The 19,507-nt window shown below is 39.3% G+C and overlaps 1 protein-coding gene across 6 annotated transcripts; it reads left to right on the top strand.

The window, feature by feature from the left end:
• The first annotated feature begins 523 nt into the window (after positions 1-523).
• LOC136421690 (phenylalanine-4-hydroxylase-like) lies at positions 524-17,613 on the top strand. 6 transcript variants are annotated; one of them, XM_066409170.1, is made up of 14 exons: positions 524-735; positions 5,656-5,772; positions 6,595-6,775; positions 7,657-7,671; positions 8,542-8,630; positions 9,251-9,318; positions 9,969-10,019; positions 10,411-10,509; positions 11,060-11,106; positions 11,745-11,950; positions 12,693-12,845; positions 14,056-14,189; positions 14,647-14,762; positions 15,471-17,613. In XM_066409170.1, the coding sequence occupies exons 1-14, from the start codon at positions 682-684 to the stop codon at positions 15,515-15,517; spliced, it is 1,377 nt and encodes a 458-aa protein (XP_066265267.1). In that variant the 5' UTR covers positions 524-681; the 3' UTR covers positions 15,518-17,613. The 6 variants fall into 6 exon arrangements, with proteins under 6 accessions (XP_066265267.1, XP_066265270.1, XP_066265268.1 ...); XM_066409171.1 differs by lacking the exon at positions 524-735 and adding an exon at positions 3,951-4,085 and having other exon boundaries at positions 5,662-5,772; XM_066409168.1 differs by lacking the exon at positions 524-735 and adding an exon at positions 3,951-4,085.
• Positions 17,614-19,507: the final 1,894 nt, after the last annotated feature.

Below are 19,507 nucleotides of genomic sequence, written 5' to 3'. Positions count from 1 at the left end.
GGGAACTCTTGTGAACAATGCAAAGAATGTCCAAGCCTTGTTCTTTGTTTGGCAGACCTGCCCCTTAATATCAATCATTGTGTCAAGTATCTGTATCCGGGATGATACTGGAATGATATTTCATCACATAACTACAAATTATTTCCCATCAAGATGGTTTGAAAAGATTTTCCCCTTAAAACATTACAGCTTTTTTGTCTAAAAACTTTAATCCGGAAAGTTAAATCTATTTTGAAACAAATATTCTGAACTCCTACATGTAACAGTTCATTGAGCAACCAGGTCAATACAATCCAAGTCAGTCTAAAATGTAAACTCTTGATAAATTTTGGACAAAATTTATTTGCAAAATCTTCGCCAGAACCGCGTTGATATTTGATGCTGCCCACACAAGACTACAAGGTCATGTTTAAAACCCCTCCCTTCTCATTGGCCAATGGGGGAAACGCCCCCTTTTGACCCCCAAACACGTAAATGAACCCCAGCTGTTTTATATTATACTAAGTACACTTTATTTCTTGACATTCTCAAAAGTTTAAGATCACAAATCGCTTGTTTTAAGATTTTATTCTTTAAAACTGTTTGTAGAATGTAAAACGACGCCGCGATCACATGATTTTTGTAATTTAAGTGGACCGTAACGTCACATGACTGATACACGTCAAGGACAACAAATTCAAGATGGACGCAGGACACTGGCCGGAGAAACGGGCTAAGCTCGACAATGGAGACGAAGTAAGTCGTTTCTTGACCTTAATTCCCTTAAGATCAGGTCGTGCTAGCTCTTAAGCAACTATTGTGGAATTTGTGTGCACGAAAAATGAATTATTGAGACATTAATACCGATTAAGTGTCACGTAAAGTGTGGTACGTAAATATGAAGACTTGGATATTTGCAGTGTAAAGCGAACTATTTGAGACTTGTAGAGAGTACTTCAAGACATGTTTGTGTGTCTTAAGGTGTCCTTAGATCAGTTACAAGGGTTCTTAAGGTTGTATTTCTGTTGACTGAAGCTTAAGGAATGATTTCATAGTGTCAGTTGCAACTGAGACTAGTTTGTGACTTCCAGAACGTATTAATTTACCCATATGCATATCATGTGTATTTTTGGTCAGTTTGTGACTTTCTACTGGACATAACAAAATATCATGTTATGGCAAAATAGAGTAGCATAATCGGTCTCGTAGGAACTGTAGAATTTCAGTTTGGAGATTGCAAAATATTTGTGTGTCTTTTTATGTTACAACCTGATTTTTAAAGCTACTTGTTTTTTTGGTAAATATATGAGGGGGGAGGGCAGCATTTAAATTCGAGAAGACAATTTAAATTCTTGGCCTGGCTTAAAGATTTTGTTTTTCACAAACCTTTATCAATTTGTTCACTTTGCCAACAGAATATAATTTTTTGCATTGCTAGTCCATACTACATAATAAACTTTGATATCAACTTTCTTATAGTTAGACAAGCTTCCCAGTAGAAAATCATCTCACTTTACAATTCAAAATCCTCTCTAGGGTGTTTTATTAAGTTTTGGCCAATTCTACATTCTCTACAAGCAGAGTTAAGATCCGGGGTATTTTCGCGGTATTTTTGCGGTATTCTATGTCTTTCTACTTTTCCGTTCTCTTATGAAGAGGAGGGAGACCCAACATAAAACGGAAAAGTAGAAAAACATATAAAATACAGCGAAAATATGTTGAAAATCTCCCGGATATTACCTCTGCTTGGAGAGTAAATTCTACACAAGATATCAGCTAAACAAAAATACATGCAGAGAAATCTCCCATATGGTACCCATAAGAAAACATTACTTGTAACCTCCTTTAAGGGACATAAAGGCTTTGAAGATTCTTTTCTTTTGATTGTAGAAATGGCATCTTTTATCAAATAGTTGTCTGTAATGTTTATGAGGTTGCTCTATTTCATTTCTTGTCTTTCTTTCTAATCTATCAATTGTGTTTCTTTCTAATCTGTTGTTGTTTTCCTTTCCTAATTCTTTATCTAAACCAAAATCTGGTGTCAATTTCTTTCCATTCCCAGGAGACAATCACTTGAACAAACAACAATAAAGGATGATCCCTTCTTCTTGTGTTTCTTTCCGGCTCATTGGATTACAGCACTCAGATTAGACTTAAATCTTTAAGATTTTCACCAGCAGGTGGTTAAGACTTTATGTGATAAGCAGTCTTTTAGCCTGAAGGAAAATTGCAAATATTTGTTCTTTGTCTTACAGAAAACTTGCTCCTTATCATACATGAAATGTTGTTTATACTCTAGGTCAAACTATCTTTACAGTAGCTAGTTCCTTCTGTGTACATGGTTAATCTTTACTTTATTCGCATTGTCATTTCCCAGCTTGAACCAATTTTAAGTTTGACAATTAGTAAAAGGTGAAAGGGTTACATGAAAATAGAACAATAGACTAAATCAGACAACTACTAGACAACAGTTGTCTGACCAGTTTTTCTCAGTTTCTTTTGGATGTACGACATAAGTTGTATAAGATGTACGACATAAGTGTGTCGCAATTAACATACCGTGAAAAGTTTAATAGATGTAATACCAATACCATTGATCTGTTTCAAAGTCGTTACAACTTGTTGGAACAAAACTACATGTAGTTTTATCAATTCTATTTGGATGTAAAACTTTTAAACTTATTCTTTGTCATTGGCATTAGGGGTAAGGAAGGTGATTTGAGCTTTAGATGAAAATAGAGCTATAATTTGTAAATCAGCCAACTGCTCAAAAGAGTTGTCAAAGTAGTTTTTTACACTTTCATCTGAGTGTAAAACTTTCAGACTACTTTTTTCCTCATTAACATAAGAAGTTGGATGAAGTATGCCAGTTTGTAAAAGGTGATTTGATGGTTAGATGAAAAATATTATAGAAATGCAAAACAACCAGCCTCTGCTGAAAAGAGTTATCAGACTAGTTCTGTCAGTTTTCTTTTGGATGTAAAACTTTTAGACTACTTATTTTTCATCAGACTACTTTTTCTGGGGAGGACCTAGACTCCTATCGGTTATAGGTTTTGCACATGCTCAAGGCACAGAATCTTTGGTTTTATGTCCCATTCGAGGGACAGTAAGCAACCCATACCAGTACCTATCAGTTGAGTCCGAGAATCAAACCTCCAACCTCTAGATCTACGAAATTCACCCAAATTACAAGCTGCAGAGTTACTTATAATTTGGAAGTCAGCATGGCTGTCTGATCCAGTATGCTAATCATGTAGCATTTTGTTGTGCCTGATATAATATATTGTTCACCTTCACCAGATCACTTCCATGCATTACTGACTAAAGAGGCTGCAGTTAGCATTTTGACCCTCACACACACCAAATACTGGACCAGTATTTGGTGTGTGTGAGGGTCAAAAGTGGATGGTATCTGAAACATCTGACTCTTAAAAGACTATATCCAGTTGCTTAATTGATGATACATTGTGCCATGTTGTGTTCTAGATACATAGATGTTTAACCCTCATTGACAAAATTTCCCAATAGAACAACATTAAACACTGGAAAATATTTCAACATATTTCTGCAACATATTTCATTTTAAATTGTTTGTACTATTTGTACTTGCATATACAGCGGACTAGCCCCCTGCTGTAGTGATTGCACAAAGTTGTGTGGCCCAGGGCTGCCGAAACGGAGATGGGCACCGCCTTATGCATCGTCTGGTGCGGGAAGATTAACTTTAATACAGCATACAAGATTGTATCTTCCCTAGAAATGAATGTATCTTGCTACCAAAACTTTGAAAGGCTGTAGTGATACCGATAGTATGATACTGTGCACAGTAAGCTGTTGTATGTCTGACAAAACCCTATGTGCCCCCCTACGCATACAGAAATAGCTGTTGGGTAATAGATAGCTTCCACTTTCCATATAAGTTGCCCTACACCAAGGTCTTGTGTAGTGATATAACAGTATATAGGCATTACGTGGTGGTGTGCAAGCACGCCTAACCCTCGGGAGACGGGGAATAACAGACGATAAACTGGATTGCGTGTCAGAATATGGATAACCTGAAGGATATGAAGAATTCCGTTGAAGAAATTGGACACAATGCTCAGGTTAGCTTTGATTTTTAGATTATGAATTTTTACAAAAGGCATGCAAATTTTTATTAAGCATCCCTATAGATTAGAAGTTTACAATGAAATGTTTCATGTGTTGCAAAGTTAACAAATGTCAGATAAAATGTCTTTGATTATTAAAGGTTCAAAAGCTTCCAATCTTGCAGAATCAGTATTTTTTCTAGCGTTCCAAATTAAGATTCTTGTTGGATTTTGTATGCATAAATGTAGACTGAAAAAGCCGTTTTCAAATGTTAATTTTGAAATGTGTTATTAGTTGTCATGTGATGACAGTGTGACAGACAAGTGTGCTTATTAAAATACTGTAGACATGAAAATTATAGCTAGTGGTCCAGTTCGTTCCAACAATTTTCATAACACTTTCTAGCATATTAGAATAATACTCCAAAATTGCTAAGACTTTACTTAATAATAAGCCCTGCAATATTGAAACGTTTTACAATTACAGTATAAATGGTACTGGACCAGGTACATAATTAATGAATACTGATCATTCAAAACCTTTAATTAGGAGGATTGTGTCAGTTGAGTGATTTCAGTGGCATTCAAAAGAGTCATATGAATGTCACAAGACTGGGACAGTCTATTATGATACTACGGGGGACCAGATTGTCTAAAACACTTTGAGTTAGTCTAAGACTCCTCTTTCTGGACTTGACTTTACTGCAGCGAAAAGGTAGATTTTCTGTTTTACAGTATTTGAATATTTTTGTGTGGTAAAAAGCATATTATAAGTATTCTCTTGAGGATATGAAAGTTAGACAATGATTTATAATTTTGTATGTGTTTACTCTTCCAATCACTAGGGATGTCCTAATGTAGCTCAACTGGTAGCAGCCTCATAGTTGAGCTCCTGGTACCATTTTATTTAAACTGGTTCAATCCTGGGTCAGGACATCTAGGTTGGGGCTGCATATGTCTTTGGGAAGGGACAAAAAATGGGGCGCTGTGTTCAAGGCGCCTTGAGCATGTTAAAGGGAAAAGGTTAGCAACTCCTGCGTGTAAGAATATACCCAGCTATTGAAACAGCAAGAACACTTCAGCTGCCACAAGGCAAGTTACAAGCTTTAGGGGTCTGAACTAACACTTCCAAATGTCAAAGGTTAAACAGCCATTCTAGTCAATAAGCAGATTTTTTTCCAACCAAATTTCCAACAAATGTAAGTGATTCATTGGCTAAGTTGAAGTTACAATAAGACATAATGTACAATCATGTAGTTCCATTTAGATTTTATGAATTTGCAACCAGTTACCTCTTTGTGAAGTTAAAGTGACAGTTTTAGTCTTCAGTGTGTTGAGTACATTTTAAGTGTTTTAAGGACCTTTTATTCATACTTTTCTTTGATGTCACTCGCCCGGATACTTTCATCATCAAAAGTGACCAGTCTGTTCCATTTTACTCAACAGGGGTGACGGTTTTTGAAACGACATAATTTCTTGTCTTGAACTCATTATCTGACTCAATCCAACAATTATAACAAGTGACGGGAATCGAACCTGTAACCCCTAGTTGTCTAATCTCTCTGTTGTCTGTTGCGGTTCCTAGGGGCAGACCACTGGTTCTTACCTGAAGGAAGGAGAAGACATAGCGGGGACCATGGAGGTGATTTTCTCTGTGAACGAGGAAGTTGGAGCCTTGGCCAAGGCACTCAGGCTGTTCGAGGTATGTTTACTATTTATCTATGAACCATAAATGAGGGGGGATACAAACTCAGTCACATTTGGGACCGTATACATGGGGCTACAGTTAGCAGCAGTGACACCTAACTGCAGTGAGAGGTATAACCAAGGCACTCAGGCTGTTCGAGGTATGTTTACTATTTATCTATGAACCATAAATGAGGGGGGATACAAACTCAGTCACATTTGGGACCGTATGGGGCTACAGTTAGCAGCAGTGACACCTAGCTGCAGTGAGAAGTAGAACCAAGGCACTCGGGCTGTTCGAGGTTTACTCTTTTATCTATAAACCATGATGATGAGGGGATACAAACTCAGTCACATTTAAGACCTTATTCAAGTTGCAGTGCAGCAGAGACACCTAGCTGCAGTGCAAAGTAAAACCAGTCAGTCAAACAAACAGTTTCTAAAGTTGTGGATTTGCAAAATATATGTACCAGAAAATTAAATGGTAAAGGAGGTTGCCAACCTGGTGGAACAATTCAATGGTACATTGCAGTATATATGTCAAGATCGAGATAGCAGTCTGTCAGAATTGCAATTTGAATCTCTGTCAATAGAGACTGACCAATCAGAATGCTATAAATGTGTTAGGGTCTCCCATTCATAATTGAGTTTCATTTCAATCCATTGATCTAAAGTGGCATAAATCGAAGTTGAAAAGTTCTGTCTTTTAAGCAAAATGTCTCAAAATTCACAAACTCTAATTGGGATCTCTAATGGCAAAATTGTTGATTCTCCGAGATCACATTCAAGATCTACCCTAACATATAAAAATGAATTTGCCTGTTTCTTGAATCTTCAGTCCCATAAGATCAACCTGACCCATATCGAGTCGCGCCCGTCCAAGCGGAACCGTGACCAGTACGAGTTCTTCGTGAGGTTCGACCCGGAGGCGCCCGGCGTGAAATCAGCGCTGGAGGCCCTGAGGTCAAGTGCGGCCTCCGTACAGGTCCACAGCCGAGACACCACCACTGAGAACTCAGGTAAAGAACACTCAGAAATATAAGGTGTTTAAGCAATATTATGTTGCTTGCAGGAAGGTCTCCTTTCCATTAGACGGCGATTGTTGATCATAAGCAACCAAACTTGGATTTGTGTGCCCTTTGATTTTTTTTATAGTTGGAATATGATGCATAAAGTATAAATATGATTTAAAAGACAACAAAACATGCAAAATATAAACTGATTCCTTCTTTGTCTATGCAATTAAGTGAATTGTCAAATGTTTAGTCGCTCAGAAAGGCAGTGTAAGATAGCTAGATGCCTTGTTGACTTTATCTCCAAGCAGATGTTGGAGTGCAAATTTTGACATTTGCTGATTACAGGCCAGATTTTCTGACAGTGGGGTTCCGGACTGCCAGAATAGATGGGTGGTCAGAAAAAGTTTCAATCTTCCACCCAAACATCTACTTGGAGATTTCATCAATTATCAATATGTGTCAGCACATCTTGTATGTCTACTACATGTTTAAGATTAGAGTACTAATTGACTGATAGAATTTAGACTTAACTAAATTGCAAGGGAAGGGAGCATTAGGTAATGTTGTGAATATTTAGTGAGGAGATCTAACCTAAAGTTGTAGATTGAGTTTTAACCAGAATATCTATTAAGATGAGACTGTCACAAAAAATTTCACTATTGCAAAAAATGATGGAAAGATGAAAGCTGAAACTCAAACCAGCAAGCTAAAAGACCAAGTGAATGTAACGTAACTATACACACAGTAGAAAGTCCTTGTTTATTTGTGAGAGTTCAACAATACCTTAAAGTTTCTAACTTGTCCTGTCTTCTGATTGTGTTTGTTTTGTTTTGTGTGGTCTGATTTGTTGCCGTTGGGATAACACGATGTTCGGGGGATTACAGATCACGACGACACGGGTACGTAAACCCAAGTGATCTTGAACTTCGGTGATTGGTGGTGTAATGTAATGGTTAGAAGTAATTAGACTAAATTACGTAGCCTTGTATCTATCGTAGCTTGGCCAATTCACTTCAGTCTCTGAGAGTCTGATTGTTTCACTGTAGAATACTGTAAATGCAGAAATGTTCACGATGGTTTTATGTTCGCGGTTTTGGTGGTAAGCTCTTCGCCACGAACTTAAAACCACCGTGAAATTCTTTGCCGCTGTTTCTGTGGCATTACTATTGTTTCAAACGCGAACTGAAAGCCACCACAAATACTCCATTTTCTCCTTACTGCAAAATTAAAACCACAAGAACTTATATGCATTTACAGTAGTCTGTACCCATTGAAACAGTTGGTGACCTTACACCCTGCATTATTTCAGGGATCAATTATTTCTCAGTAACAGTGCAACAGGGAACAAACTTTGGAATGCTTGTTCAAACCGTTACGAGGACCATGGGACTCAGAGCCAATCAGAGCTCTCACCTACCGAGGTATATTTTAGGTGAATATGCAAATGAAATTCATTTTTGGATGAAAGGGTCCCCAACTATTCGGCAAGAGAAGCGATCAGAGGTGTGAACTGGAGGTTAAATAGGACGGATACCAGAGGGAATGGTTTTAACACTTACACTATCAGTCACTTTATATTCATGTAGCTTTGCTTGTAGAAAACATTCCGCGTTTACTAGATTTGTTTCTTGTTAACTTTCAAAGTCAACTGCAATATTCCTTTACAGGTTGGAATAAAAGAATGGTGGGATATTTTTCTAGCTTAGTCGTTTGATTGATTTTTTCGCACGAGTCATGAGTATCAAATTTCGTGTCCATTGTTGTTCCAGTTCCGTGGTTCCCGCGAAAGATTGCCGATCTGGACAGATTCGCCAACCAGATTCTGAGCTATGGATCGGACTTGGATTCTGACCATCCTGTAAGTACATAGTGTGTGTCATCGGTCAGATTACTCTTCTACTTAATACTTAATTACAACAATCTTATTTCATGACCAAAAATTAAACTTGACATTTCAAATTTTGGTGGTGAAATACGAACTAGTAACCAGATGAAACTAATTTTACAAATGTTATTACAGTTAACCTTCAACCGGCTTAGGTAGCAATTTGGCACCAAATTTGCATTGATTATATAGGAATAGGCTGCAGGGGGAAGGTTAAAACTACTGAAATTTGTAGACCTGTCAAGGAAGTGCCAGTTATAGTACAGTAACAGTATAATGAGGGTCTCTTTGTTGATAGTCAGTTTTACCGACATATTTGGCTTAGTAGTAAGTATCAACTGACATTTGAAATTGAGAGTTGAGTTGAAACTATAGCTTTGTTGAAAAAAAGACTTGTTCATGCTCTTAATTGTACAAAGAAATTGCATTTGTCAAGACAGTCACAAATATTGAAATTCTTGAGTTAAGAATATAACCTTCCAGAGCAACCTGATGTGACATAATATGTTCTATGATTATTTGCCAAACAACACAGTCAACCATCAATATTGAATTGTGAAAGTGAAATTTCTCTCCTTTGTTGTTTTCTTTAGGGTTTCACTGATGCTGTCTACAGAGCTCGCCGAAAGGAGTTTGCCGACATCGCTTTCAACTACAAACAGTGAGTGTAATGAAGAGTTCCTATCATATTTTATCCAATAGTGGTTTAAAGGGTTAAGTGCTTGCTTTGCATGCAGTAGGTTGCTGGTTCTATTCCCAGTCAAGTCATACCTAGTGTCAAAGACTTTTTTCTAAATTGTTCATTCTACACTCAACACATAGGAAAGAGTACTGTAAATGCATTCAAGTTTGCATGGTTTCTATTTTGCACTGAGGCAAAAATACACATACTGCTACCATAGTGGACACAAATGTTTGGGGTGGTTTTTAAGTTTGCGGTTAAACGGTCGCCGCGAAAACCACGAACATAAAACCACCGCGAACATTTCTGCATTTACAGTATTGTAAGTAGTGGAACAGTCATCAATACAAGTGGACTTGTAGTGCTTGCATAGCCAGCTGTGTGGCCCAAGGAACATCCCCACATACCACTCATAAGCTAAAACGTTTTGTCCAAGACATATGACATTAACACCAAAAACATTTCAGCTTTGAATATCATACTGCCATTCCATGTTTTTGTACAAGCCAGGACTTTCAATTCCGTAACGCTTATTTTTATTTGATATTTCGTGGGATTTGTATAATATTTTGCTCAGGCAAACGTGTCAAATTGGTCTTCACACAATGTACTTTTTGTCCATCATACAGTGGCCAGCCTATTCCAAGAGTGGAGTACACTGAACAAGAGATCAACACATGGTGAGATACAAAAGCGAGAGAGTTTCTAATTCTAGATACTACGCTCCAGACATTCTCATCGCAATTATTTAGTTTCGAAGCCATGTTCAATTTTCGGAAAAGCTGAAGTCAAATACTCATGTAACAGAATTTCCTTAAAAGCTAAACCAATCACTGGCCATTGGTAATGATTTTAAAGGAAAACAGAAGTCAGACGCTGACCAAATTTGACTTTGAGATTTTTATCTCCAAAGTGATTTTAATGTGATTCTATTGCTAAACAAGACAAAACAATAAAATGTGAGTTTGAAATGTGCTCACTCCATTTGAGAGTTTAAAATGTAAAAAAACATGTCAAAGAAAGACGGTTTATCAAGACTGCTAAGTTGGTTTTTCTTATGTTGTTTTTCAGGCGCAAGATCTTTACAGAGTTAAGGAAGCTCTTCCCAACTCACGCCTGCCGTGAACACAACTATGTCTTCCCTCTACTGATGGAGAACTGTGGATTCAGGTCAGTCAGGAGAACTATGAGCTGACATGGGGTTAGGCAACCTGATTGGTTGGGAGCCAGCTAATCACACATCACCATGGGTTAGGTCTGCCTAATTGGTTAGGAATAATCCAGTTATTGTTTACCATGGGATAGGACTGACTGATTGGTTGGTTGGTTGGTTGGTTGGTTGGTTGGTTGGTTGGTTGGTTGGTTGGTTGGTTGGTTGGTTGGTTAGGAATCAGCCAATCATTATTCACCATGGGTTAGAGCTGATCAATTGGTTAGGAATAAGCCAATTACTGTTCACCATGGAGCATAGGGCTGCCTAATTGGTTAGGAATCAGCCAATCAATGATCACCATAAGGCTGCCTGATTGATCTAAGGAATTGGCCAATCATAGTTATCCTTACACAGTGATGTACCTTACGAACAACCACAATAAGTATACTGATGGGAATGATTACTGAAGTTGCTCTAGGCCAACATGCAAACTAAATAGGTTGAATAAGAATGTAGTTATACACTGTATCAAATAGATGCTTAACGCATAATATATTTCCTCAACAGGGAGGACAACATCCCACAGCTGGAAGATGTCTCCAACTTTCTCAAAGGTCAGTTTTCTATTATGTTTAGTGCAAGTAAAATGTAGAAACCCAGGCCTGCTTTTTGACATTACTCAAAGTGATAACATCATAGAAGATGACTTTCTGTCTTTAACATACTCCCACCCATTCCCCATTAGGATTGCCATTGGTGTATCGCTACTACAGGCTATTGTCATGATCGCTCGTTCTCATTCAAATGTACACATTTTGTAACTTCTGTTACCGTTTGAAGTAAGACGTTTCTGACATTAAAATTTGTCACATATAAGGTGCCAAACTGTCGTTTTTATGACGACTTAAAACTTTTCTGGCTTTTAGAAAATACAGTTTGGCATCTTATATGTGGCATATCTTAATGTCAGACACGTCTTACATCAAACGGTGACGAAAGTTACAAAATGTGTACATTTAAATGAGAACGAGCTCAGCCTGATATGTCCAAACTTCTCCCTAACAAATTGCACAATCAGGTTTCACACAACATTACATAGCTGGTCTCCTATCGTCATATGTGTAACTAGCTTTCCATGTATTTTACTCCATCCAGTACTCCATCCAGTACAAACCTTCCATGCATTGTACTTAAACTCAATATCGTTACAGTGAGATGTGCAGTATAATGTTTCGTATCTCGATTCCTACAGATTGCACGGGCTTCACCCTACGACCCGTCGCCGGCCTGCTGTCCTCGCGAGACTTCCTGGCGGGACTGGCGTTCCGCGTGTTCCACTCCACGCAGTACATTCGCCACTACTCCAAGCCTATGTACACGCCAGAACCCGACGTCTGTCACGAGTTACTCGGACACGCACCCCTGTTCGCTGATCCCAGCTTCGCCCAATTCTCACAGGTAATACGTTAAAACTTGAAATATTTGCAGTGGGGTTTTTTTCGCTGTGATCTCTTAGAGCAAACTTACAGCACTGCAAGTACATGATTGTGTATTGTAATTCTGTTTTACTTCAGAATTGTTCTAATCTGACAAACTGAAAAATACATGAAAACCTCACTTTTCCCTTCTACTGTGAAATAGTACATCTAGGATCTGATGCTGTGCACTTGGGAAACGCACCATACACAAATTTCTCACAAAGGATGAAATGAGAGACTAGGTTAGAGATATCCTCTTGCATGGATGGAACATAAAAAGCGGAGATCGCATACACGTTTTTGGAAAGCCACATCTCTAGCACCTTAAAGAATCAAACAACACGATAAGTCTCAGTAAGGGTCACATTCAGGAATGTCTCCAGGACCCGTCCTTCTGTCCCTAGACAGAAATTTGTTTGTTGGGACGGAAAAAAGTTCAACCCCTTAGCTTGCGTCACAAAAATATCAATTTCATGAGATAAAACTGATAAAAATGTATTTTTTTAAACTTGAATGACAATTTCAACAATGAAAATTTAAAAAATCGGCTCCCAAGCAATGATTGGACGGAGAAAAGATTCAAGCTCGAGACAGCCCCGTTCACATCCCAATGTTAGTGAATCAAACTTATATTCTTAAGCGTACTGTACAAAACTACTGTTGTGTGTTTTAGAGCAGTTAATTAGTTACATAATGCTAACAAAATCCGTGACTTGTCGCAGGAGATCGGGTTGGCCTCTCTCGGAGCGCCGGACGATTTCGTGATGAAGCTGGCGACGCTGTACTGGTTCACGGTGGAGTTCGGGCTGTGTCGTCAGGACGGGGAGGTGAAAGCGTACGGCGCTGGTCTGCTGTCGTCCTTCGGGGAGCTACAGGTGGGGGAAACAAAATACTTTGTTTTGTTTTTGATTACTGGATTGTTACCGCATAATAGGACCTAAGGGCCCAGTGTTCTCGCCAGGCCTTTTCAGCATAGGGGCCCCCTATGCTGTGATTTGGACCCCCTATGCTGTGGTCTGGACCCCTATGCTGTGTTTCAACCAGCATAGGGGTGTTTCTTTCTGGAAAGAACCTTGTGACCCTTCATAAATCTTATAAAAAGTTCATATTTGGCTTTAGAATGAGGCTGTAACAGAGGAAAAACTTTTCTTCACAAAATTTATCCCTCAAAATGCAGGAAATAGTGTCTCATTGGGTTATGAATTCAAAAATTTTCCTACTCTGTGGTAATTTCTTCGTAGCTTGCGCCGCGTAAAGTTGGCCTTCTGTACCTGACCCCTATGCTGTGAAAAAATTCTGGCGAGAACACTGGGGCCATTGCAAGGTTACCCGGTATGTGTTACTTGAATACATGTAGGACTGGAACAGGATCTCTTCTCCATAAGTCTATTCTAGCTGCTGCCGCGCCAAGTTAATCTGGTGTGTTACACCGAAAAACAGTTATAACAGCTATACAGATACAGAATCTGATACAGAAACATCATGATTGAGACAAACTCTACTCAGTGAGTCAGTGTGGAGAAGCAGGGGTTACGAAGGCTGTTCAGGGACATATCTTGGGAAGGTTTAATGAATCATACATTCAAACCTATCTATTGTGACTACTCAGAGGACTTGAAGAAAATGGACACAGTACACGGGTGGTCACTATAGATGAAATTCTTAAATGTTATCTTGGATCAATGGGAAAAATTATCTAAGGGACCACCAAAAGTGGTCAGATTGGCCAGGTGGTCCTTATGCAGAGGTGGTCACTTGTGTACCAATTTTGTCTCTTAATCTATCTATAACCAAAAAATCAAGACCATAACACGTCCAGGACAAAAGATACAAAAACTGGAATTTCTGCTGCAGTACCAATGTCACAAACCCAGGGGGCTCCAAAATTGACCTTGACCTTCGTCTTCCCAAGACCTATCAACACCTGCGTGTACCAAATATCATCGTAATCCTTCCAGAGATTCTCAAGGTATGCTGACTACAAAATCTGGAAACACACAGACACACACGGACATGCCAAAAACTATACCTCATGTTGTTGATTAACTTAACAAATCTGACCACCCTCCCCTTCTGTTCTTACAGTACTGCCTGACCGACAAGCCAGATATTCGACCCTTCGAACCAGAGAAGATCTCGGTGACGAAGTACCCAATCACCGAGTACCAGCCCATCTACTTCCTCGCCGACAGCTTTCAGGACGCCAAGGAGAAACTCCGGTGGGAATAAACATAGTTGAACCAATCAAACTGCTTTTGTCATAGGAGGCAAGTTTTGCTCATCGCAGATATCCATTAGTAATAGAACGAATTCAAACGACGTCAACATTTCGCGAACCTAGAAGAAGCAGGCGTTGATTATAATCCTTCAGGGAATCGTCCTTCGAATGCGTTCTATCACTTACGGACGTGCACGATAGACATTTTGAGAACAAGATCCCTAGTACCATGACTAAAGCAGTTTGTGTGGTTCAAATTCGTATGTGTTTCATTTTTTATTTCTGATATTACTACCTTAAGTCAAATGGTTTTGAGTTCACGGTGAAGAGGTCACCCAAAACAATGAACATAAAGCCACTGCAAACTTAGATGCATTTACAGTATACTGTAAGCCACTGCTTGCAGTTCCAAAATGAGTTGCCAGGTGGCACTACTGACCTGTCTGCCCTCCCCACAGTGCCTGGTCCCACACCATCCCGCGGCCCTTCTCGGTGCACTACAACCCCTACACCCAGTCTGTGGAGATCCTGGACAACAAGGACCACATCGTCAACCTGGCGGCCAACATCAAAGGTGGGAAGGATGCCACATGGATTTTTACACGATTTCGCATTCTTCCTGGCTACAAAAAGGAAACAAAATCATATATTTATTCTCACAGTTGAGCTCCTGGTTCTAATAAGCCCATTCACGGTTCTGACTACGCGTGTGCAGTGTCAAAGGTGAAGGCCCCTGGCTTGTATACAGTGCTCGTCTCAACATTGTCTAGATTTGCATAACAGCACCCAGACGGGGTTTATTTACGTCTCGGCACTTTGACACTGCACATGCGTAGTCGGAACCGTGAATGGGCTTATTAGTTGGTAATTACATGGGAGAACTTTGTTAGAATCCAGGGAAGGGCATCCTAGTTGGAGCTGCATTTGTCTTTCAGAAGGGACATAAAATGGCGGTCCCATGACTCAAGTAGGTACCTCAAGCACATGAAAAGGCACTACAACAGCCTCATAACTGAGATGGGTACCTACTGGCTGTACTTCAGATGAATCAATCAATCAATTAATGATTCAATGAATGAATGAATGATTTTTAGGTAAGCAGACCAAACCAGAATGAATAACGAGTTTTCTTTATTTGCTATTTACCATTTATTCTATATTCTACCCAAACAAATTGAAGACATTAGAGATGTATATTTGATACAGTCTGACAGTATAAGCTATTTAGTATGTATTCTAACTTGTAGTGCTTGATTTTTTTCTATTCTTTTCTTCCCAATAGGAGACTTTGACATCTTGGTGGATGCGCTGCAAAAAGTCAAGATGTAAAAAATATACAAGAAACAGACACTGGTCTCCCCTACGCTCTGTGGTACCATGGTTTCTCCCAAAAATAAACAATATTGTACAACACAAGGATAGAGCCATTAGTGGAATCAGATGATTTACACAACACTCCCTGTAAATGAATGGTATAAACCTGATTCCGATAGGGGATGGTCTGGAGTTGGACCACTACATTTGTTGTATAGGGGAGGAGAGGGTGTAATTATATAGACTTACCGAAGGCTGTTGTGGTATTAATGTTTTGCTCTCTTTTATGCACCAATCTCTGCTTGTAGTGTTACAAAATCATTCAAGCAAATTTATCCAGTGCCTTGAGTTAAATATTTCCAGAATATAGACTTATTTTCTAGCATTACAAATATTGTAAGATATCTATCTAATAAATCTATACAAAACAGTATTTTGTGGTGAAATAGAGAATCTAGTATTTTCATGAGAACAGAAGTTCTGTTATTTTTTCTGTCAGGAGTTTTATTGGTGTGGAATCGGTGGTGGTATAAAGTTGTGACTTGAAAGAAGGTTCAAAAAGAGCTGTATTGATTATTTTTAGTCTGGATTGAGGAATATTATCAAAGCCATATTCTGCTATTTTGCAGAGATACAGCAAAAATAACACATCTAACATAGGTGTATGATGATAAGAATATCTTGACTTGGTTATTAAAAGTACATCCTCAGTACATTTGTATTTTCTTTTTCATTCAGCAAATTTAAAATGTATCGCAGATACCTCAGTTACTAAGTAGTAATAGAATATCCCATATCAATCCATGTACCAGAAACCTTACAAGCAACTTATGTCCTATCATCTTTCTAAATGATACAGAACTCATACGGACCTGATATAAAATCATATACAGTATGCCTAAGTGTGACAGCCCCCTAAAAGACTTTACTTGCAAGCATTTCGGTAATTGTTGAAGGAAGTGATTGTTGCCATTCCACCCTGACCAATCAATTGCTTTGAAACTCAGATTCAAATCATCCATGACCCGACAAATTGCTTCCTAGTCTGCTTTAGTGACTAAATCTGGCAAAACAAACCGGCAGTGAGATGCTGGAAGGTGTCAGCTTTTAAAATATGTTTTCAGATTGACAATTTTGGCACTTTGGAAGTGATAGAAAGTGACCGCGATTTAACATTTAAAGAAAAGTAGTAGAAACTTTTTTTTTTAATCCGGGCACTTTCTATCACTTCCAAAGTGCCAAAATTGTAAATCTGAAAACATCTTTAAAAAGCTGACACCTTCCAGCATCTCACTGGCAAGTTTGTGTTGTCAGATTAAGTCGTTAAGGCAACTTAGAAAGTGATTTGTCAGTTCATGGCTGATTCGAATCTGAGTTTCAAAGCGATTGATTGGTCGGGATGCATTCTTCTGATTGGTACCCACTTTCTGACAAACAACTCCCCCAACCACTTCCACGAAATAAAAGCTGAAGGAACTGACTGTCAAAAAACGGGCACCTATCAAAAACGTTTAAGTTTAACCTTTGCTTGGAGAGTAGTCACGGGTCAACTTTGGACCTCTGTGTTTGAAGAAAAATGAAGTGACACTGTACATATAGAATACAACACGGGGTATTCCGTATCGCCCGAGGTACCAGCCCGGCCGACCGCGGGTCGGATCGCCCGACGGCCGTAGCGAGAGGGCGGGGACCGAGGGTGATGCGGAATACAACGTGTTGTATTTCATTTATGTCATACCTTGGTCATACCCACTCGAGAAAACACATATCTCAATGCGGAATGCGCCAGAAGTTGAGGGAGTTTTGTGTCCTCGAACAAGAAACTGTAGCAACATTGATTCCAATCTCCGAATCCGGTATTCGAATTTGCGACGGCCGCGCAACCGGCGCGCTCGAAATGCGTTCGAAATATTCTATGGAAGCCTGTGTGATAACACTCCCGAACCCTATGTGATCCGGATAGTTATCACACGGTCCGGAACACCCGTATCAGGCCCAGGCATGACATAAATAAGAATATTGCAAATATAGATGGCTGAATATCATACTAAGCTGTATGTACATTTGCCATTACGTAGCAGCTTGAGAAATAAACCACAACATGCATTGAACCGATCAAGTAACATTGCATTTCTGACTCTATTTTTGTATAGAAAGTTCAGATAATCATTTTCCCCACACAGTTTGTTCGGGTCCCCCGAAAGTGCGAAATGGAACGAAATGGAACGAAATGGAACGAAACGGAACGAAACGAAACGGAACGAAACGGAACGAAATGGAACGAAATGGAACGAAATGGAACGAATGGAACGAAATGGAACGAAATGGAACGAACTAAAACATATGTAACATCATGAAATGAAATACTGTACGAGTAGATAGCGAAATATAAGGAACGTTGTAACATTCACAGTAGACGGGAACAGGAAGCAAATACATAATATAACGTGTTTCATTTCTTGAATCTGTTTGATAATAGTAAATACAACGATTTTGCCGCGTTTGTGTGGCTAGATTCTTCCCTGAAAATGGGTGAAAAGTTATAAAGCCATACGTCACCAAACAAGATGGCTGCTGTCATGGGGAGTTCTCTGCAGTGAGGATAGAACTCCATCACAATCCTCCTCCAGAGTAGCCCTTACAGGTCTGCACTCTTGTCAGTTGATATTTTAGATAGGGTTTCAAGTTTTCTTGTGTTTATTGTGTTGATTTTGTTTTGTTAGATAGCCATATTTCCAACGTCAGTCTCTGCCCCTCCCACCGACATCCATGCCGGATGGATAGTGGCGATTACGCTCTTTATTCTTTGAGTTTATCAACTTTTTCTTCATTTTCTGGAAAACCTGCAACTTGAAGTCAACATATGATCAGACAAATAGAATTGCTGGCTTGCACAGTTCAATAGAGCATCGAATAAGTGTGCTTAGTACACCCCCTCCCACCTCAAGGATGTGGCTTCTCATCAGTCTGTTTATCGTCAGTTCAGTCTACACATCTTGTTTCATCTGTGAACCGTTGAACAACATGACCTCGCCCAGACTCATGCAGAACAAAAAGGGCCTAAATCTAGCCCATGTAAACGGGTGCAGCCTGAGGAACAAAGTCGTCGACTTGGAATGCCTTCTCAGTAACAACAATGTGCACCTAATCGGTATCAGTGAAACTCACCTCGATGCAAACATCCGAGATGGTGAGCTACAGATTCCAAACTACGACATCATTAGACTCAACAGGAACAATCGTGGAGGAGGGGTAGCCTTCTACATCAGAAATCACATTCCATACAAGGTACGATCAGACTTGACAATGGATGGGGTGGAGATGCTCTGGATTCAAGTTCATTTGCCATTTTCCAAGCCAATACTGGCTGCAGTTCTCTACAGACCTCCAGGATCTAATCGAGCGTACTTTGACTCACTTCTCATGTGCATAGGGAAGGCATCTAGGGAAAACTTGGAAATGTGTGTGCTTGGCGATTTTAACATCGATTGGAATGTAGCTTCACCCATGAAAGAAGACTTACTAAACTGTGCCACAGGGTAAAATCTGACTCAAATCGTCAGTGTGCGTACACGAAAGAGCCTGAATAAACATGGGCAAGTAACATCAACGTGTATTGACCTTGTATTCGTCACATCTCCAACCATGTCCAGCAAAGCGAAGGCAACATCCTGGGGTTGTCAGTACAGACCATGACATCATCACTGTTACAAGGAACACAAAAGTGCCGAAACAACCACCTCGAGCAAAATATAAACGAAGTTATAAGACTTTTGACACAAATGACTTTATTGATGATATTATGTCCGCACCTTGGAATGTTGTAGAATTGTTTGATGATGTTGAGGATTCAGTGTATGTTTTCACTACCATTTTTAACATGATAGCCAATTTCCATGCACCCGTAAGGCGTTTTACGGTCCGGTCTAATCAGGTTCCGTGGTTAGATGCAGAGCTGAAAGAAATCATGTTAATGCGAGATGAAGCAAAAGCTGCTGCAGATGC

The sequence above is a fragment of the Branchiostoma lanceolatum genome, chromosome 16 (assembly GCF_035083965.1).
Source record: "Branchiostoma lanceolatum isolate klBraLanc5 chromosome 16, klBraLanc5.hap2, whole genome shotgun sequence".
Lineage (NCBI taxonomy): Eukaryota > Metazoa > Chordata > Leptocardii > Amphioxiformes > Branchiostomatidae > Branchiostoma > Branchiostoma lanceolatum.
Note: the sequence above shows the minus strand (reverse complement) of the source record. Positions and strands in the feature narration are given on the sequence as shown.